Source organism: Clarias gariepinus, chromosome 2 (genome assembly GCF_024256425.1).
Source record: "Clarias gariepinus isolate MV-2021 ecotype Netherlands chromosome 2, CGAR_prim_01v2, whole genome shotgun sequence".
NCBI classification, from domain to species: Eukaryota; Metazoa; Chordata; class Actinopteri; order Siluriformes; family Clariidae; genus Clarias; species Clarias gariepinus.
In genome coordinates this window covers 12621508-12638797 of record NC_071101.1, presented here as the reverse complement: position 1 = coordinate 12638797, position 17290 = coordinate 12621508, and the positions used below count along the sequence as shown (strand labels likewise).

The 17290-nt window shown below is 35.9% G+C and overlaps 1 protein-coding gene across 4 annotated transcripts in view; it reads right to left on the bottom strand.

The window, feature by feature from the left end:
* Positions 1-2090: 2090 nt before the first annotated feature.
* The window catches only part of gabrb2a (gamma-aminobutyric acid type A receptor subunit beta2a), a 66609-nt gene continuing 51409 nt past the window's right edge, over positions 2091-17290 (bottom strand). For 3 of the 4 annotated variants that reach the window (XM_053491176.1, XM_053491178.1, XM_053491180.1), the window contains 5 exons: positions 14688-14825; positions 14339-14491; positions 7055-7299; positions 6321-6461; positions 2091-3860 (listed from right to left, as the gene is read on the bottom strand). In XM_053491176.1, coding sequence (XP_053347151.1) covers positions 3528-3860; positions 6321-6461; positions 7055-7299; positions 14339-14491; positions 14688-14825 — 1010 coding nt within the window. In that variant the 3' untranslated portion in view covers positions 2091-3527. The remainder of the gene's footprint in view (positions 3861-6320; positions 6462-7054; positions 7300-14338; positions 14492-14687; positions 14826-17290) is intronic. The other variant, XM_053491179.1, reaches the window with a different exon arrangement.

Below are 17290 nucleotides of genomic sequence, written 5' to 3'. Positions count from 1 at the left end.
TAATAAAAAGTTGTACCATCAGTTAATATATAAAAAGTATACTAACATCATGCTTTTACCAAATTTCCGAATTAAACTTTAAACAAACTTCAATGTATATTGTATTATAGTACACTTTCCAAACATATATTATAGGAAAATATACTATATATATATATATATATATATATATATATAAAGTGAAAGATTGGTCTAATTTCCAAAATTTCTACAAATAATCGTACAAATTGTACAGAAAGTAAACATTAGAATACAAATTTTAATATACAGTATTCTCAGTATATTTTCATTTAAATTTAAATGTACTTATTCATATGTACTTATTTATTCTTATATTTAGTGCACTACTCTCTCATGCGCGCATGCTTTTAGACTCGTTTTTGCATGCTGAATCTCTCTCTTGCGCACACACTCACAAACTAGCTTTTGCGCGCTGAATATTACTTTCAAGCTATTTTATGTTTGCACTCTCTCTCTTCTGTGTGCTCACTATCATAAAGCTACATTTGCACGAACTGCAACAGCGTTCTAAACCATAGAATGTATTGTTTAATGTTTTATTGCTAAATCGTATGTACTTTGCTTCTGGTATAATGCTCCGTAGCTCTCGGCCTGTTTTCAGTCTCTGTGTAACAGCTAGAATCAACACACCAGGTTTATACTAATACTGTACCTGTATATTCTAATATACACTTTTATCCTTGCGCTAATTAAATCTGTTGAACTCATAAATAAAACCTGCCTCTATAATACTGATGTAATGTGTTTCAAAAACATGTTATAGTTTAAAAAAAAACATTCAGCATTTGTAAATTATTCTAAACACCTTTATGTGTACTGATAACAAATTTGCAATACTGTATAGAAGTATAGAAGTATAGAAGATTGTGTGTACTATATGATATAATAAATTATTAACCACCAAGTATACTTATTTAGTATTTGTAATTGGCCAGAAGTATAACAGCATGCTACTGCTACAATAAAAATATACTCATAGTATATTAATCATGTATTTGTAACACAGTAAAAATAGCTATAATGTACTTAATACATTAAATATATACTTAAATTTCATTAATTCCTACCGGGTACGTACTTTAGTACACACACAGCCATACTGTGTACTTAAAGTTGTTCCACTTTAGCACACAAAAGTATACTTAATACACAAAATTAAAATTGTGCTTTTATACAATTTAATCACAACTCAAATACACTTAGCACAAATTAGTTGTTCCAAAATAGCAAACCTTAAGTATACAAGTACACTTAAGTATGCTTTGGCATGCTAAGATTTAATATACTTATCATACTTTTTTTTTTTTTTATTGGGCAATTAAATCTACAGAAGAATTTTGAAGCAGTTAAACTGCACATTTGGCTGCTTGCTAGCTACTGAATGGCTATGTAATGTTACTGTAGCTAAATTTATATCAAAACTATGATTTAGTAAGAGATATAACTTATTCCTACTTAACAGATACTAATAATAGCCAGTTAACACTATTATAAGGAAGCTGGAAGTATAATTTATCTAAGTTTTTTTTCTCTCCAAATTTGTTAGCCATAAAGGGGAGCTCCTGAGGAGGCGCTAAGGGACTGTAGCCTGCATTGCTAAATTTATAAGAAGATAATTAGCTTATACACTGCACCACTGAGGCAGTAGTAATCTCATTGTAAATACAAATATAGGTCCTTTTAACGGTCAGAAATTTAGTGTGGAAATGTTATTTAAAGCCTTGTTTTTCATTACCAACTCAGCATTCTTGCTCCCATATGTTTTTCTTTATTTTGTCTAATTATTTATTTATGTTTGCCTAGTCTCTCATTTGCTCACCATAGAGTAAAGTTAGCTTTTAATAGATTTAAGACTTGAGTGGATTTATGGGTGGATATTTTTGACTTTTTAACTTAACTATATATATTGTTTACCACAGAGTTCTACTTTTAATTGTTTTATATGTTGACTCAACACCCATACTTAATTTCCACATATTTTTTTTTCTTTTCCTTCAGTTTTTCTTTTTTTTCCACTCTAGCCATTAAATCCTGCTTTCCTTTACACAGTACCAAAAACAGAAGCTCAGTTCAGCTTTAATAATTTAATTTAGATACATATTGTTATTCTTGACAGTCATTACACAATATATATTTACAGATCATTATGAAATATCATTATAATGTACAGGGTTTGATACAAAATCACCTTACAGATGCCTTGATTGATCTTTCCAGATACTTCCCTGTTCTGAAAAGTTGACTTCAAAACAATTTTTCATTCACACTCTCCTTTCTGTCCATACCATCCTTTTTACATGTGCAGGCCTCGAGAAAGACTCGTCAAATTTCTTTCTTTAGATTATTTTTCTCAGCGTCCCAGTAGAGATCTTTTATAATAAGAAAGCTAATACACCAAAATATACCTGCTTAAATAATGATTTGTAACATTAACACCTAATATTATAACTATGAATTATAAAACTCTTTTTGTAACATGATTTAATATCATCTATAAGCTCTTTTTAACTTAAATCTATTGATAATGTTAATGGATTATATCGTTAATGGAACTCACCTCATGTTCATTATATCATGTTGCACAGATGTCAGTCAGCCGTATTGTCCCCCTCACATGTAAGTAGATATTAGGAGTGTGTGAAGTTTTTTTTGATGACTTGGGTCTGGAACAAAGCCAGACAAAAGTTTGACGAATTTAGAGGATGATGAGAATCTTCATTATGTCCAGCCACGGGGTTCAAAACAGTTCACTTAACAGATGTTTGCCCACGTCTTATCCAATTGCCTTTAAAAGTTCAGAGTCCCCACCATAGGAGGGGCGAAGAAAGTCTGTTAGGTCGATAGGAAAGAGCACCCCCTTTTGCCCCATCCACAACTGCCCCGATAACGATGTCAACATTATCATAAAGTTACCTGGTGTGTGTTTACCCTGTTTGCCGTTTAGACACTCAGTGCGCGGCATTGCACTAAATCAAACATTTTTTTTTAAAGAACAGAAGGATCTTTAACTCTCGAAACAAAAATGCATTGTGCTTCATCTCACAGCAAGAGATGTAGATGAAAAACAAACCGAAGCATGCTTTTAAAAGATGTCTAAGAGTTGAACTATAGAAAAAAACTGGGCTTTAAAGGATGAGCCCTTGAAAAAAATAATCTCTAAAATGTTCCTGGATACACATAGGATTGGCTACAAAGTAAATAGATATAATTAGCAAAACAAACAAAAAAAGAAATTAAAATGTATGCAAACACAAGCATAAATATTCGTCCACAGAGTAAATTACAAATGACAATATACGTGATCTATTAAAATTCTGCAACTTTCAGTCTGGTTGTGTTAGTGTATTTGTCTCTGTCAGTCATTATGGTGTTCCCAGAACAAAAAAGAGCCAATCCTGACTCCTTTACCTCCATAAAATCTATTTTCCAAGAAACAAAAGGGACTCAGTGTTTTATATATTTTATCTTTTGAATGTTTTTGTACTTTATCCTCTTCCTGGCCCTTCTTAATGGACATAGTAGAGCCAGTAGACCACATTAAAGAATGAGAAGACAGTTGGGAAGACCATCCTGGACCACTTGTCAATGGAGTTGACATCTGATAGGTCAGGGATGTTGACCTTGAGCTGCGAAGCACGTCGGCGTAGACGGCTCTTCTTCTTCTCAAGAGCACCGGTGCCATAGTTGTGGCGTGCCAATGCTGCCCGCCGATACTGCAGTGTGGAGCTGTCATATGCCAGCATGGCTCCTCGTGGGTCACCCAGACCACGGGAGAGATCGCCAGGGCCCATTTCGTTCTTCATCTCCACTGTGGTCAGCCGGATATCGTCTGGATTCATCTGTTGGAAAGTATGAGTTCCTGATTATACCTACTTTATAAAATGTTTTGCTAACGTTTTTTAAATAAAATAAAAAATCTAAAAACTGTATGAAGCTAAACTAAGTGTTATGGAAATGTTGTGAATAGCATGGAAGCAAAGCTCTTGTATTATTCTGCTCGGTACAGGCAAACTGCAGCAACTACTGTACGACTTAAACAATTTTTTTTTTTTATATTGAATGAGTTTTATGCCATTAGCTTTAAATCTGAAATTGTTTGCTTATTTTAACCGAAAGTATTAAGTAAAATTATAAACTAAATTAAATTCAGGACAGGAAAGCAATAATTTCTTGACTTTCAATTGGCTAAAATAGTAATATTAGTATCTGTACTTCTTATGCTCAAATGTAGCTTTGTAGAATTCTGAATCTAAATCTGAACCAAATTTCAAGATGAGTTCTGTTGAAGCATTAAAGTCTCAACATTTCAAAATTAACAAATACAAATCTGAACTATTTAAATGCTATAAATTTCAAAATCGACCATAAGCGTCTAACTTGGATATTAAAGTTAGTGGCATAAATATCAATCCATACATTAGAAAAACAGATTTAGACTATTTTGCAACAAATATAAGGATATAAAAATATTATTCTTTTATTAAAGGAAAAATAAATTACTTATGCCTGGATTTTAAGCCATCTGTAGTTTCTGCAATTTGCCATTATTATCTATACCATTTTCATCACTGTGCTTAGCTTAAACACCTAATAAACCTAGATATATGACAATACAAAATGTAAATATTGTTTAATCAATAGAAAAATGTCAAATATGTATAGCCATTTCCAAATTTCAACCACATCATGGTTAAAATTCTGTCAGCAAATTGAAATAATCAGGCAAACAAATGCAAAGGAAAAGGAGAATTCATGAAGACAAAGGTCCAGAAGAGCAGTGAGGGAAAAGGCTGCTGAAATGAAGAGAGGAAGAGGCTGGAAAAAACAAGGAGAAGGTGAGATTGAGCTCCTCTAGGTGATCCCGCTATTCTTCTGTTTCACTCCGATACTGAGGAGAAAAGCAAACACACTTCTCCTCTCTTCCCTAACATGGGTGTTAGTCTTGTCATGAAGCTTTTAGTCTTTGTTGCACAATGACTGCTGATTTTCCAACCAAAATGACTAACTCAAAAGCGTATCCCTTTTTAAACTTCACGTCTCTTTGTCATGCTGATTTAAATGGCTTTGAACTGATAAACTGTCACAGGTGACTAATTTTTTGTAACAAACTTATAATTCGTATAACGGGTCAGAGAATTCAAACAAGGTGTTTTTGAGGTTTGGAATCAAATGATTTCCTGCATCATCAATCAAGGATAGCGAACCAGAATCAAGCACCTGGAAAAGGTCAAATGAGCAAATAGTATATTCATCAATACAGACTGTCAAAAACAGAGACAAGCTAGGGTTAAATTATTATTTTATAATTCCAATGTGAAATGTACACCATGTGTTTGAAATAGTGGCCTGCTCCTTATTCCTTACCAAGAGCAAACTGCATTTTGCAAGCTGCGTTATCTGGATAATAACCTAATTAAAGAATTGTGATTAAATCATTTGAATTTCTGTTTTGTAAATTAGATTTTGTTTGTTGTTTATTTGTTTTGGTTGGTTTTAAAATTTTTCAAATTGTAAAAAAAAAATCGAAACAATCTACATAATTTGCATAAATTCCATAATTAGGCTTTAAAACATAATTCCATTTAAAATTTAAATGTAAAAAATATTTATAAAAAAATCATATTTTTATACTAAATATTTTTTATTTAATTAAATGATCAGAATAAAAAATTTAGGCAATGAATTTAAAAAGTGTAGTTACACACCAAAAACAGCATTTTCAAACTATCTATCTATCTATCTATCTATCTATCTATCTATCTATCTATCTATCTATCTATCTATCTATCTATCTATCTTTTATGCAATTACCCTTTACTTATAACCACGATGTGCTGTCACATATAAGCAGTTTTGTCATCTAGAGTTTTGAGAATGTTAAAACTCTTTAAATAAATAAGCCAAGTCATTCGATTAAACTGAACTCCAAACTTCAATAATTGTTTGGAGAAACAATTTCATGAAACAATTCACGAAATCTAATTGTTGAACTATTTACCTGATTTTACAAAGAGAAACCCAACACTTAAGCATTCATCAAAACAAAAAAGTTTGTAGTGGGCGAATGGTAAAACTCATGCGTACTGGGAAAGAGCTTCAGGTGCAAATAGCAAATCAAATGAAAAAAGGGGGAGTGGAAGTGGTGGAAATGATGATCATCACTAGTCTAAGCCAACCAAAATCGATGAATTACAAAAAACAACTCAGGTGGTTGGAATATTGGTGTCATTATTAATTCTAATTGCGTATATATCGATGCAGATCCAGGGATTTATTTTTTTTAATCCAGAGGGCAGTACCTTAAGTCTTTGCTCGCCTAGTCCTAATGCAGCATCGTCGGCAAAGATTGGATCCCACATCGAGTCATACACGTCAATTTCCCTCTGTTTCATTCTGGCATACAGAGCATCGTCTCTTTGAACTACATTTCCCACCATCCACTGCAAGTACACAAAATCAGCACTGTTACTTTGGGAAATGGAGGCTTGCGACACTCAGAGGTAGAGAGAAAGAGAAAGAAAGAAAAAAAGAAAGAAAGAAAGAAAGAGAAGAGAGGGACAAGGAGAGAACGATTTTGGCACATCTAGCTCATTCAGCTCAATAAGATTATGAAGCGATCAGCTTGATGCGCTGCCAGCCGTCATTTGAGAGATGACTTTTAGCCTGTGAAATAGCAAGGTCACCATTCATTGCTACCATAAACTGAGCTTTGCTGTGGGCTGTGTGAATAAAGGCTGGGAGACGGATAGGAGGATGACAGCTTGAACTTTAGCACCGAGCCAGGAGCATAGAGAACACACGCTAGTTTGCTCTAGTAATTACGTCTTTCTAGGCTCTTACTCAGTATGAGTATCCATAAGATGCGTTGATCAATAAGCATATGCCACTGAGGGAATTGATCCTGAAAGGGGCACGGCTATAAATCACAAGATAAAAAAAAGAAAAAAAAAATCACTGAAGGGGAACAGCTGCAGACAAGAAAACTCTTAACAATTGGCTTTTTTTCCTCTGGAGACACCCGAAAAGACGCTACCTTGTTGGGATCGGGTCGGAGTTTCTCATTGTTGGCGGTGGCTGCTTTCTCAGCTGCTTTCTTCTGCCTCTGTGGGCCTTGCCCGAAGAAGATGTAGTTGACAAAGGCATACTCGAGCAGAGCCAGGAAAACAAAGACAAAGCAGCCCATCAGGTACATGTCTATAGCTTTGACGTACGGGATCTTGGGAAGAGTCTCTCTCAGGTGGGTGTTAATGGTGGTCATGGTCAGCACCGTGGTGATACCTGCAAGTGGAAAATTACACAGAAACATCTGTTTGTTGTGAAGCAATGAAGGAGCAATAAATGATACACATTTTCCCTATGTAGTCAAACAGCCAAGACAAATTTGGTGTCTTTAGTTTAGATTCATCAACAAAAAATCTTGGGGCTATAGGCTTTGTTTAACTGTTAGCCTAATTAGCTTTGTCACTCCAGTAGAAAAGAAACAAATAAAGACAGTAAACTAAACATGTCCCGGCTGATTAAGTACATTTAGGGCAAGTAGGAAACGTGTTTAAATCCAGTATGGCAGTATGGCACTTCACTATGATTAATTCTACAGCACTAGGCATGTGCTGATATTGAAGGAGCAGGTTGTAATGTTTAGAGGTCACTGCCCCTCCTGCTGAGCAGAATCGCAATCAACATATTGACTCGCCTTCCTCAACATGCATTCCACTCCCAGTGGTGCTGAGCAGCTCTGCTCTGTCTGGGTTGGAGCTGATACCTAAGCAAGAATACCTCAATCAAGAACTCCACCATATCCACCATATAAATTAACATTTGGATTATGCATGCCTTGAAACGTAAACAAGATACAGTGTACTTCAGCTTTAAACAGTAGTTAAATGCAGTCATGTACTGTATAGACAGCAGCATGGTATTCTGGATGAATTCTGGGATCAAAACCAATACCCTGGAGTTTTGAGGCAGCGACGCTATCAGCCGGCATTATGATAGCGTTTTTATACTGTAGGATACAAAAGATAACAGCGGGATACACACCAAGGACAAAAGTATGGAACAGTATAATATAGCAGTTCATAAAATCATTTTAATACAGCACTGTCAATATAGAAATTTTCATATCACTATAATCACAGTATTATAAATTACTACAGCCTTTTTGAGTCTTGTTGGAAAGCTTGTTAACCTAGAAATGAACCTCAGTATGCAGGAAATTTAGGACTCTCGTCGGTGTTATCAAATATTATAACTTCTTGCCTGCTGTGCAATAACACTTGTTTATTGGCAATTGCTGGCAACTTGGATAAAAAACAAACTCCCTCCTACAACCCCCTACTGAAACACAGTTGTAGTAAAAGGCACATCTTATAGCTGATTACTAGCACTATAGTGAGCACGACAGTACACCAATTTATACCACAATGCTGTTTACTGCTCAATCCTGTTTAATCAGTCGATGTGGATTAATTTTGCATCTTCATTATTATTATTATATACAAAAACAGTCAACATTTTCAAACATAACTTTGCAAAATAATATTTGTTTTTTTTATATTTATTTACAATTTTTTTTAAAAAAGATGCCTTTGAAAACATTTCTACATAAAGGAAAGTGCTATTAAGAAAAGAAAAGAGTAATAAAATAAGCACATTCAATATTTGGTGTGAAAACTCTTTGCTTGAAAAAAGTATTGTTCAATACAGATTTTAGGTTAAACAGCTGTTAGGTTTTACTGAGTGTGCTGGAAAATTTGACAAAGTTCTTCTGGTAACTTCGTCACACTTGTTTCTTTCTATTTTTATGCAAACCCCAGGAGCCTACAGTATATCAGGTTTATTGTGCTTCCAGGTAAAAACCAGTCTGTTATGTAATATGTTGCTTCCTGTTCAGGCATAATAATGCAGACATAGCAAAAGATTTTATTAGAAAAAATATATTGCCTACGACTTTTGCACAGTACTGTACAGAACAGCTGTTAATAGCTAATATAATGTAAATAATTATATCAAAAACTATATATGTTGTTTAGTATACATTTCACAATAGTCATAAAATAACCATAAATAAAATAAAAATTACAATGTGTCATTAATTAATAAAAGTAAATAAAAGCTGTCATTGGCAAATCAGTGGTATAAAACTTTGAGGTGGTAAAGTCATCATATTTCTTATACACATACAGTACAGCTGGTTTGGTTACTGCTTACATAATAAACCACTGGAATTTAATCAAATATAATAGAAAAACAAGTCTACTGGAGATGGCAATATAGAACTGTAACTCAGATTATCCCTCTGAGGAGAAGCCTTAAACATTCTGTGTAGATCCCTGTGTTTTCAGGGTATGGGGCAGGGTACCCTGGACGGAATCCCAATCCATCACAGGGAACACAAACACACACTCACATACTACGGGCAATTTGGAAACGCCAATTAACCTAATCTTGGACCGTGGGAAAAACCTGAAAAACCTGAAAAACCTGGAGGGAACCCACCATGCACAGGGAGCACATTGAAACTCATGCACACAGACCCCAGGTGACAGTTCTAACCAGTACATCACCATGCCCTAATAACCTTTAGATATTAACTTATATTTTCATTAATTAAACTCTTCTGTTATTGGAAAAACGCATTGGTTTTTAGCCACTTGAAACAGAGCTACTTACAGATAATTTCTGATAGTCATGTCAACTTTTAAGCTATACATTAAAGGGTTTCAAGGGAAAAAAGAAACTCCTATGAAGGTTTTATATGTCCCATGTTTAACCCATGATTCTATGGGAGTTGGTTAGGAGGTGGTTAAAGTATGGCTGCTTATAAAACGTGCTACTGCAGGTGTTTTTTTTTTTTTTTCAGGTCACAGCAGAACTTTCACAAGTTTGAAAAACATTTTCAGGCAATCTTTTTAGAAAATTCATGTCAAGTGCCTTTTTTAACCTTCCCGCTAATTAGGTTACGTGTTCTTGTTTTGCAAGAACAAAATGGAGATCCAGTGAAAAAGAAGTGGTTTTGTTTGTTTTATCTAAGAAGTTTTATGACACAGTGACTTGTAAATATTTCATTGCTGATGTTTGTGACAATCACTGGTATGAACTGTGGCTATATTTACTGTACATTCGAGTTGTATTCATTTTTTTAATGCATCGCAGGCAAGCAACCTCCTCACACCAACTTTCATTTCAGCTTATTGTAGACCATCACGCATGGGAAAAACAGTGTCAATTACTTAAGCACATAAATTCACAAGAAAGAAATATACTTTCTTAACTATAACCCCAATATTTAATACTTCAGATTAGTTTTTATTTATTCTCCCATGGTAATGTCTCCGTCTCGATGCAGGAATCGTTTTTTATTTAAGACACAGCTATGCCAAAGCCCAGATGGTGTAATCCCTCTTTAGGCATACATCTCTGTAGTACTGAATCCAATCCCACTCTACAGTTATGAGAAACCTTATACTGTAGCCTAGAGAACAGAGCAGCTTCTTATTACAAGATATTAAATAACCTTACTCCAGGCAAACTTAATACTTATATAAAGTCACCATTTATCATTCTCAAAGCACCATAAGATGAATCTATAAATCAGCTATGTGACAACACGGCTGTCTAATGGAAAGCATGGAAAGGCTCCCATGTGCAGCTCTATCTACAGAGCTTTCTTCTTTCTCTAGTCAGTCACAGCTTGAGCTGGAAATACACAGCCTGTGTTACAGATATACAGTAAGCATGGCCAAGTGACTCTTTTAGTCCTGACAACTCGACTGCTTGGTTTATCGTAGCCCCAAAGCCTCACACACTCACTCATTCTCTACAGAGCTTATCCTGTGCAGGGTTCCAGGAGGCCTGCAGCCTGTGCCAGGGGACTCTGGGCACTAGGTGAGGTACACCCTGAATGGGGTGCCAAATCATCATGGGGCAGAGGACACTTATTCATGTAAAAGTGTTAATGTAAAAGATGATGAATAGGTTCACATTCTATAGTCAAGTCAGTATAAAAGTCAGTCTACAAACGTTATTTATTAAATCTCTTAAATTTTTGTTAGCCTAAGATTCATTGATACAATCTGATGATACAATTCAGCTAAGAGTGTGTGGTTTTTGAATATCATCAACCCGTCACAGTGAGAGATTCCTGCACAATAAAGACAACGAAAAAAATGTAAAAGTACATAACTTAGGGGCATACAGAACTTTCTTTTCTTCCAAAACTGAAACAAATCTCACTCTCCACTCCAACATTATTTGATCCAATCCCATCAGTTAGCTTGTCGTTATCAGGTAGCTAACATTCTAAGGAACCAAGTGCATGAACATGCATGTGGACATGTCTCTCACCAAATTACATATACTCATCTCTTAAAAAAAGAAAGTAATGAAGCAAGTATAGAAAATGTCAAATTATGATGGATTATTAAAAAATGCAGTGATGTTTAAAAGTGTAATGAATACAGAGTATTGTATTTTCTTTTAAAATGTAGGAAGTAAAAGTTTAAAGTAGAGATACTTAAAAACCAGACTTAAGTGCAGCAACGATGTCATCGTATTGTACTTTGTTACATAACACCACTGTTGTAATTAAGGTGTTATGCATGTGAACGCACAATTAACCTATTAAAGCACGCATGCAATTATGGAAAACCTTGCACATACTTTTAAGACAAGGTTAGACAAAGAATGGAAGACAAAATGCAAAATGAAAAAAGCAGTAAGATCTGCCAGGACCAAGATGGAAAAACGTTACTGAGCACTAAGCGAGAGAAACAGCAATAGTCAAGAAGATAGACAAAGGAATAGCCTTCCAAGTACAGCTATTGTGTTTCACTATAAGCTGTATGAACGTAGAGGTTAAATACATCTGTCCCACGATTCTCTGTGCAGACTGGAGAAATGGTAAATCACTTCTAATCCACAGAACGACCATTCAGTGATCATTTTGTCAGCATAATCACAGGCAGAAGATCAGATCAGCGATGGATGTGCTAAAGCTAGAATTCTCCTTTATTGAAGTCAGGTAATTTTAACACACACACAAACCCAGGCATCATCTAATTTAGTTTGGGAGAGCTTGCGAGCCAGAGGGCTGGATCACGTATCATCTAGGGTTTCTACCACGGGTTACTTCATGCATCCACTGCACATTAGACATATTGTACTGGACTTTCGCTTGTCTACCGGAATCCCTCAGGCCTCATGATTAGAAAGCTTTCCTCTTGCTTAGGGCGATATGATATCATATAATTGATCCACAAGACCGGAAGATTGCTGAACACCATCAGGAAATGTGCAGTGGAACCATCAATAAAGTCAAAATACCCCAGTCATTTACAGTGATGTGAAACATAATCATTCTCTACATGCATTTCATCTCAAAGGATTCTATACTGGTGACATAAAATAAACCAGACAGGAGAATGACACCTAACGTGAGCTGTAAAAGGTCTATCCAGGAAAAAAACACAACTATTGATATCAAAAATCAATATCCATTAGGACACATTAAGGATCGTTTTATAATCACATCTTGGCATGCTGAATCGAAATCAAATTGAATAATACTTCTATAGACAGAACCTTACTCTGAATCCACTTTGCCCATGGCAGCGTGCACAGTAAACTCTCTGCTTTCAGATTTTACTTTTTAAAATGTTACATGTTGTTATGACATATAAACCTACTTCATTTATTCCACAAGATTTATGTTTATAAATAAAAGACTTTTTCTCCCCCCACTTAGTAATGACAAAATAATTAGTAAATCAGTGTTTTGTCTGTGACTTGCTCTTAGTGAATTGGTTTGTTGGAACAAAGAGCAGCAAGGTGAAGTCCTGGAACACATCATAATAGTACCTAACAAACCGATCCATCAATTCAGTCAATCAGAAAATTGAACAGCAAAATTGCACCAGCTGAACACATGTTTGGCCGAATCAGGCCAAGTCAGTGCTAAATCATATATTAGTATCAAACTGGTTAGTTCATAAATAAAAATTATGTTATAATAAACCCTGAAATAAATAAATGTAGTTTCATATACAATAAAAATTTTACCATACATTTTAAAGTTGTAGCTTAATGCCATCTTAAAACGATGCTACATCTAACTATCTTATAGCCTGTAAACTCAAACATGATGGTCATTTAATTCTGCAACGGAGCTTATATTAACTTGCGACGTCTGTGTCTAGTTCAGACAAATTGGGACTCAACAATTTTACTCTATTAAGTAAATAACTTTCCTTTTGATCCAACACCCCTGACTCTTAACATCTGCAATTGTAAAAACTTGCAGCCCATAAACTCGCACCACATTGGATCAACTCAACATTCAGGTGGTCTGCTATACTGGATCTTCCTGATGTTGCACCAGTTCTATGTACAGTAGTTAAGAGATACTACCTACAGTCTTATATTATCCACGAGGTATGTTCAAGTCAAAACGAGACTTTTGATTTTGCAAATGAACAGAACACAGTTATTAGAGTAAAAACTACCTTTATTTCTCTATATAATCCCCTGCTACACTAATGCACTTATCCCAGTGTTTCCCTAGTGCTTGGATACCGTCAATTTAGAAGGTTTTCACAGTACACCAGAAACTCCTTTAATGGCCAAAACATGTGGAAACAGCTTGGAGTGAGGTCAGGGCTATACAAGGGATGTGACAATAACTCCGAGCCGAGTTTCTGCAATGTTCAAGTGCTGTTCATAAATGATTGTGTGCACAGTTGGCGATAAGTTATCCATCCATTCTAAAGCATCAGGCACTCCACTTGCTGAATATGCATCATGCATATGCATGACTGATTTTCTTTTTACTTTTGCACCATTTACAAGTCTCATTAGTGTACTGTGCTTGAAGTAGATGTCAAATGTTTATATGCCTTCAATCATGAGAAATTTCATCACAAGTCCCAGGTTGACTTGAACGCCCCTCGTACTATGTTTATCACATCGCTAAGCTATTAAAACTGTAATTTCATTTACTGCTTTTGTTGCACACACTTTATCTTGTTGTGTGTATGATGGTTGCACCATGTGCTGGAAGATACAATATCTTATCTCACGGTATATAGACAGCATCAGCCAAATGCACTAAAAAGACATCATTAGTTGTATATTCTCTGAGGGACAAAAGGATAAGCCTATCAGCCAACACTGCCAATACTCAATTAACAATTTAGCTGAAAAGTACATTTACACAATGCTTTCCTTATCTCAAAATGCATCTCTTAACCAAGGTAGCATTGGATCTACAGTACATGCCACCAGATTACGATCATGCAAATTGCATTTTTGCCCTACCTACCTAGAGCTACACGGGCGGCAGAGGCATCATAGTTGATCCAGAAGGATACCCAAGACAAAATGGTGATCAGGATGGATGGCATGTAGGTCTGCAAGATGAAGTATCCAATGTTCCTCTTCAACTTGAAGCTCAACGATAGACGTGGATATGAACCTAAGAAAGAACAGCCAAGAGAAAATGAATGTTTGAATCAATTTTTATTTAGGTATCGTTTAAATTTGTTAACATCAATAAGATTTTTCCATAATAAGAATATCCATAGGCTCATTCTACACTATCCTTTCACTTACATTCAAACATCCCACCACATAGATAGACGTCTGATGGAGGGAGAAAAAAAAACATGTACCTGTGGAAAACACTACATTCTTCGAAATAAGTTTATAGTCCACGATGGAGAACTGAGGCAGCTCAATGCGCTCCACTCCAGATACAGCTCCATCTCCTCCTCTCCAGTAAAACTCAATATCATCGGTGGTGTATCCATCTACACAGACGGAATGAAAGAAAATGTCAGTCAGAAAATCTAGTTAGAGTAAATCAAGATGACTAGGATTGTGGGTGAGACATTTCACCACCCATCTGTGAAACTTCATCATGTACTTTCGGCACAGCTAATGGGGATTTAGAGGAAATGAAAAACCTACAAAATTGGGCTGGATGACTGAGATCCTTTATAATTTATGCATTTTCGTATCACTATGCCTGCCATAGTCTGTTGTTTTTAGATATGCATACTGTACATTGACCTCCTTTGAACCTTTATACATTTGCCTTAGGTCTAGTACAGTTTCACCCTGTAACTGTACTAGACCTAATTCTGATTATATGCTTAATTCTGATAATATGAGATTCCCAAATAGCCCATAACATATGGTATAGATGTGTGTTTTAAAATAAAAATATGAAGCACGGTGATGGTAGCATCATGAGCATGAGCATTGCCTTTGGCCAGTGGTAGCATCATGTTAAGAGTTTACTCTTCTGACTAATCTACTCCTTACTCAGCTTTTTGGCGGATGGCCCGTCCGAGACAGTCTAGGGAGCGTCAGTTGTGTTGTGTTCTTTCCCTTTTTTAATAATGCATTTAATGGTTCTCCACAGAATGTTCAAAGGTTTGGGTGTTTATTCATAACCAAAGCCTGACTGATGCTTTTTTTAGAACTCTGTCCCAGACAAGGTAGCTTCTTGGTCTTTTAGAGATTTTTTTTCTTTTAGGTATGTTCTGTATTACACTCTGGGGCCCATTAAGATTGTATTTATCATGTTATCAATATCGTACTCATGTAACACTTTAGTTGTACACAGCTCAACTCAGTTTAATTAGTTATGTTTGTAAACTGTACTACAAGGGGCAATATTTGGTTATGAAAAATGGGTCTAATGAGGAAGTGGCATAACTTTCAATGACTTGAAAGACCACCAGGCTCCAAAAGTAATCAAGTCCTGATAGACCCCCAGCTTATAATGTCCAACTTTACAACTGAAAAAAATCAGACTAACCCATAAAATTATGCATAATTAGGCCCGTAGCTGATTTGTATGACAGTGACAGCTGCATTGCAGGTGTCAAACTGTTAATTGTCACTTTAGCCAACAAGCTAACTGGAATCATTTGTAGTTTAACTTATCACCAAAAATGTAGGAGTTAACACAAGATGAAGTGTGGGTTATGTATAAAGGCGTTTAATCAAATGAATATTAACTTTAGCATATAAATTAAAGTTAGCCACCATAGCACTTTAGCTAAGCTAATGCTAAGCTAGCTAGCTTTTGGTAACTAAGGTAAGTAGGCAAACAACAACTTGGCTTATTGTATCTTTCTCTTTTGCCCAGTTAAGGATTAACCAGCTGTTGCCAAGATGGCGGCAACCAAAGGTTATATAGTTTCATAGTTTTTATATAGCTCACTCAGGTTTAAAGCTTCCAAAATGCTCCTCAGAAAACCAATGAGTGACAAAACACAGAGGGTTTTCTCAAGTTTTTATGATCCATTATCTATACTGCTTGTCCTGTGTGGGGTTGCAGGGGGCCGGGGACATTAGGGTACACCCAGGATGGTGTGCCAAGCCATTGCTGGGCACAAGCACACACATGGGCTATCAAGCATACCCATCAAGCATAACACGCAAACATACCAGGGATGAGAATCAAACCCAGAACCCTGGAGGCGCCAGGCGACAACGTTAACCACTAAGCCATTGTGCCACCACTCATTTCACTTTCACAAATATTGCACTTTCACAAATATATTTTCACCCCATTTTTAACGATATGCTATATCTTGTAGAATCATGGCATTACGTCCCAATTAATTTCATTTCAGTTCCTTGTTGCAGCAGTACAAAATGTAGAAAAGTTCAAGGGGGGTGAATAATTATGCAAGGCACTGTGCGAGTGTATGCGAACACAGCTGCTTCGTGAGCACACACTATGCTAAATTAAAGAAGCCAGAATAAAGTATAACACTGGCTATACGCATCAGTAATGAGAGGAGGCTTGTGAATAGCTGTTGTGTAAACTCCAGCAGTTCAGTCCTACATGACAATGTGAATGTCCCAACGTGATAAATATTAACAATAACGCCAACATTTCAAGACAGGCTGTAATTAAATAATGCGGGGACAGATTTTGTTTACAAAACCACGCACGCACATGGTTGAGGGAGTGTTCTTGCCGAGTGTTTCTCTTCCAGCTATGCGGAGGATCCAGCTTCATCTGCACCAGTGTGTAGCTGCTGCGACTCATAATGAGAACCGCTGCCCTATTTAGCGTTATAAATAATTAAAGCTGTGCTTCTGAGTCTTCATATTTAAGGGCATCATGTGGGTCGCACTTAGCAGGCAGGTACTGGCTTTTAAAAACTTTACAAAGATGGGCTTTTCTTAAGCCTATGAAGAGCTTATTCATACTCGTTAATGGAGATGGGGGGGAGGGGGGGGGAGAAAACGA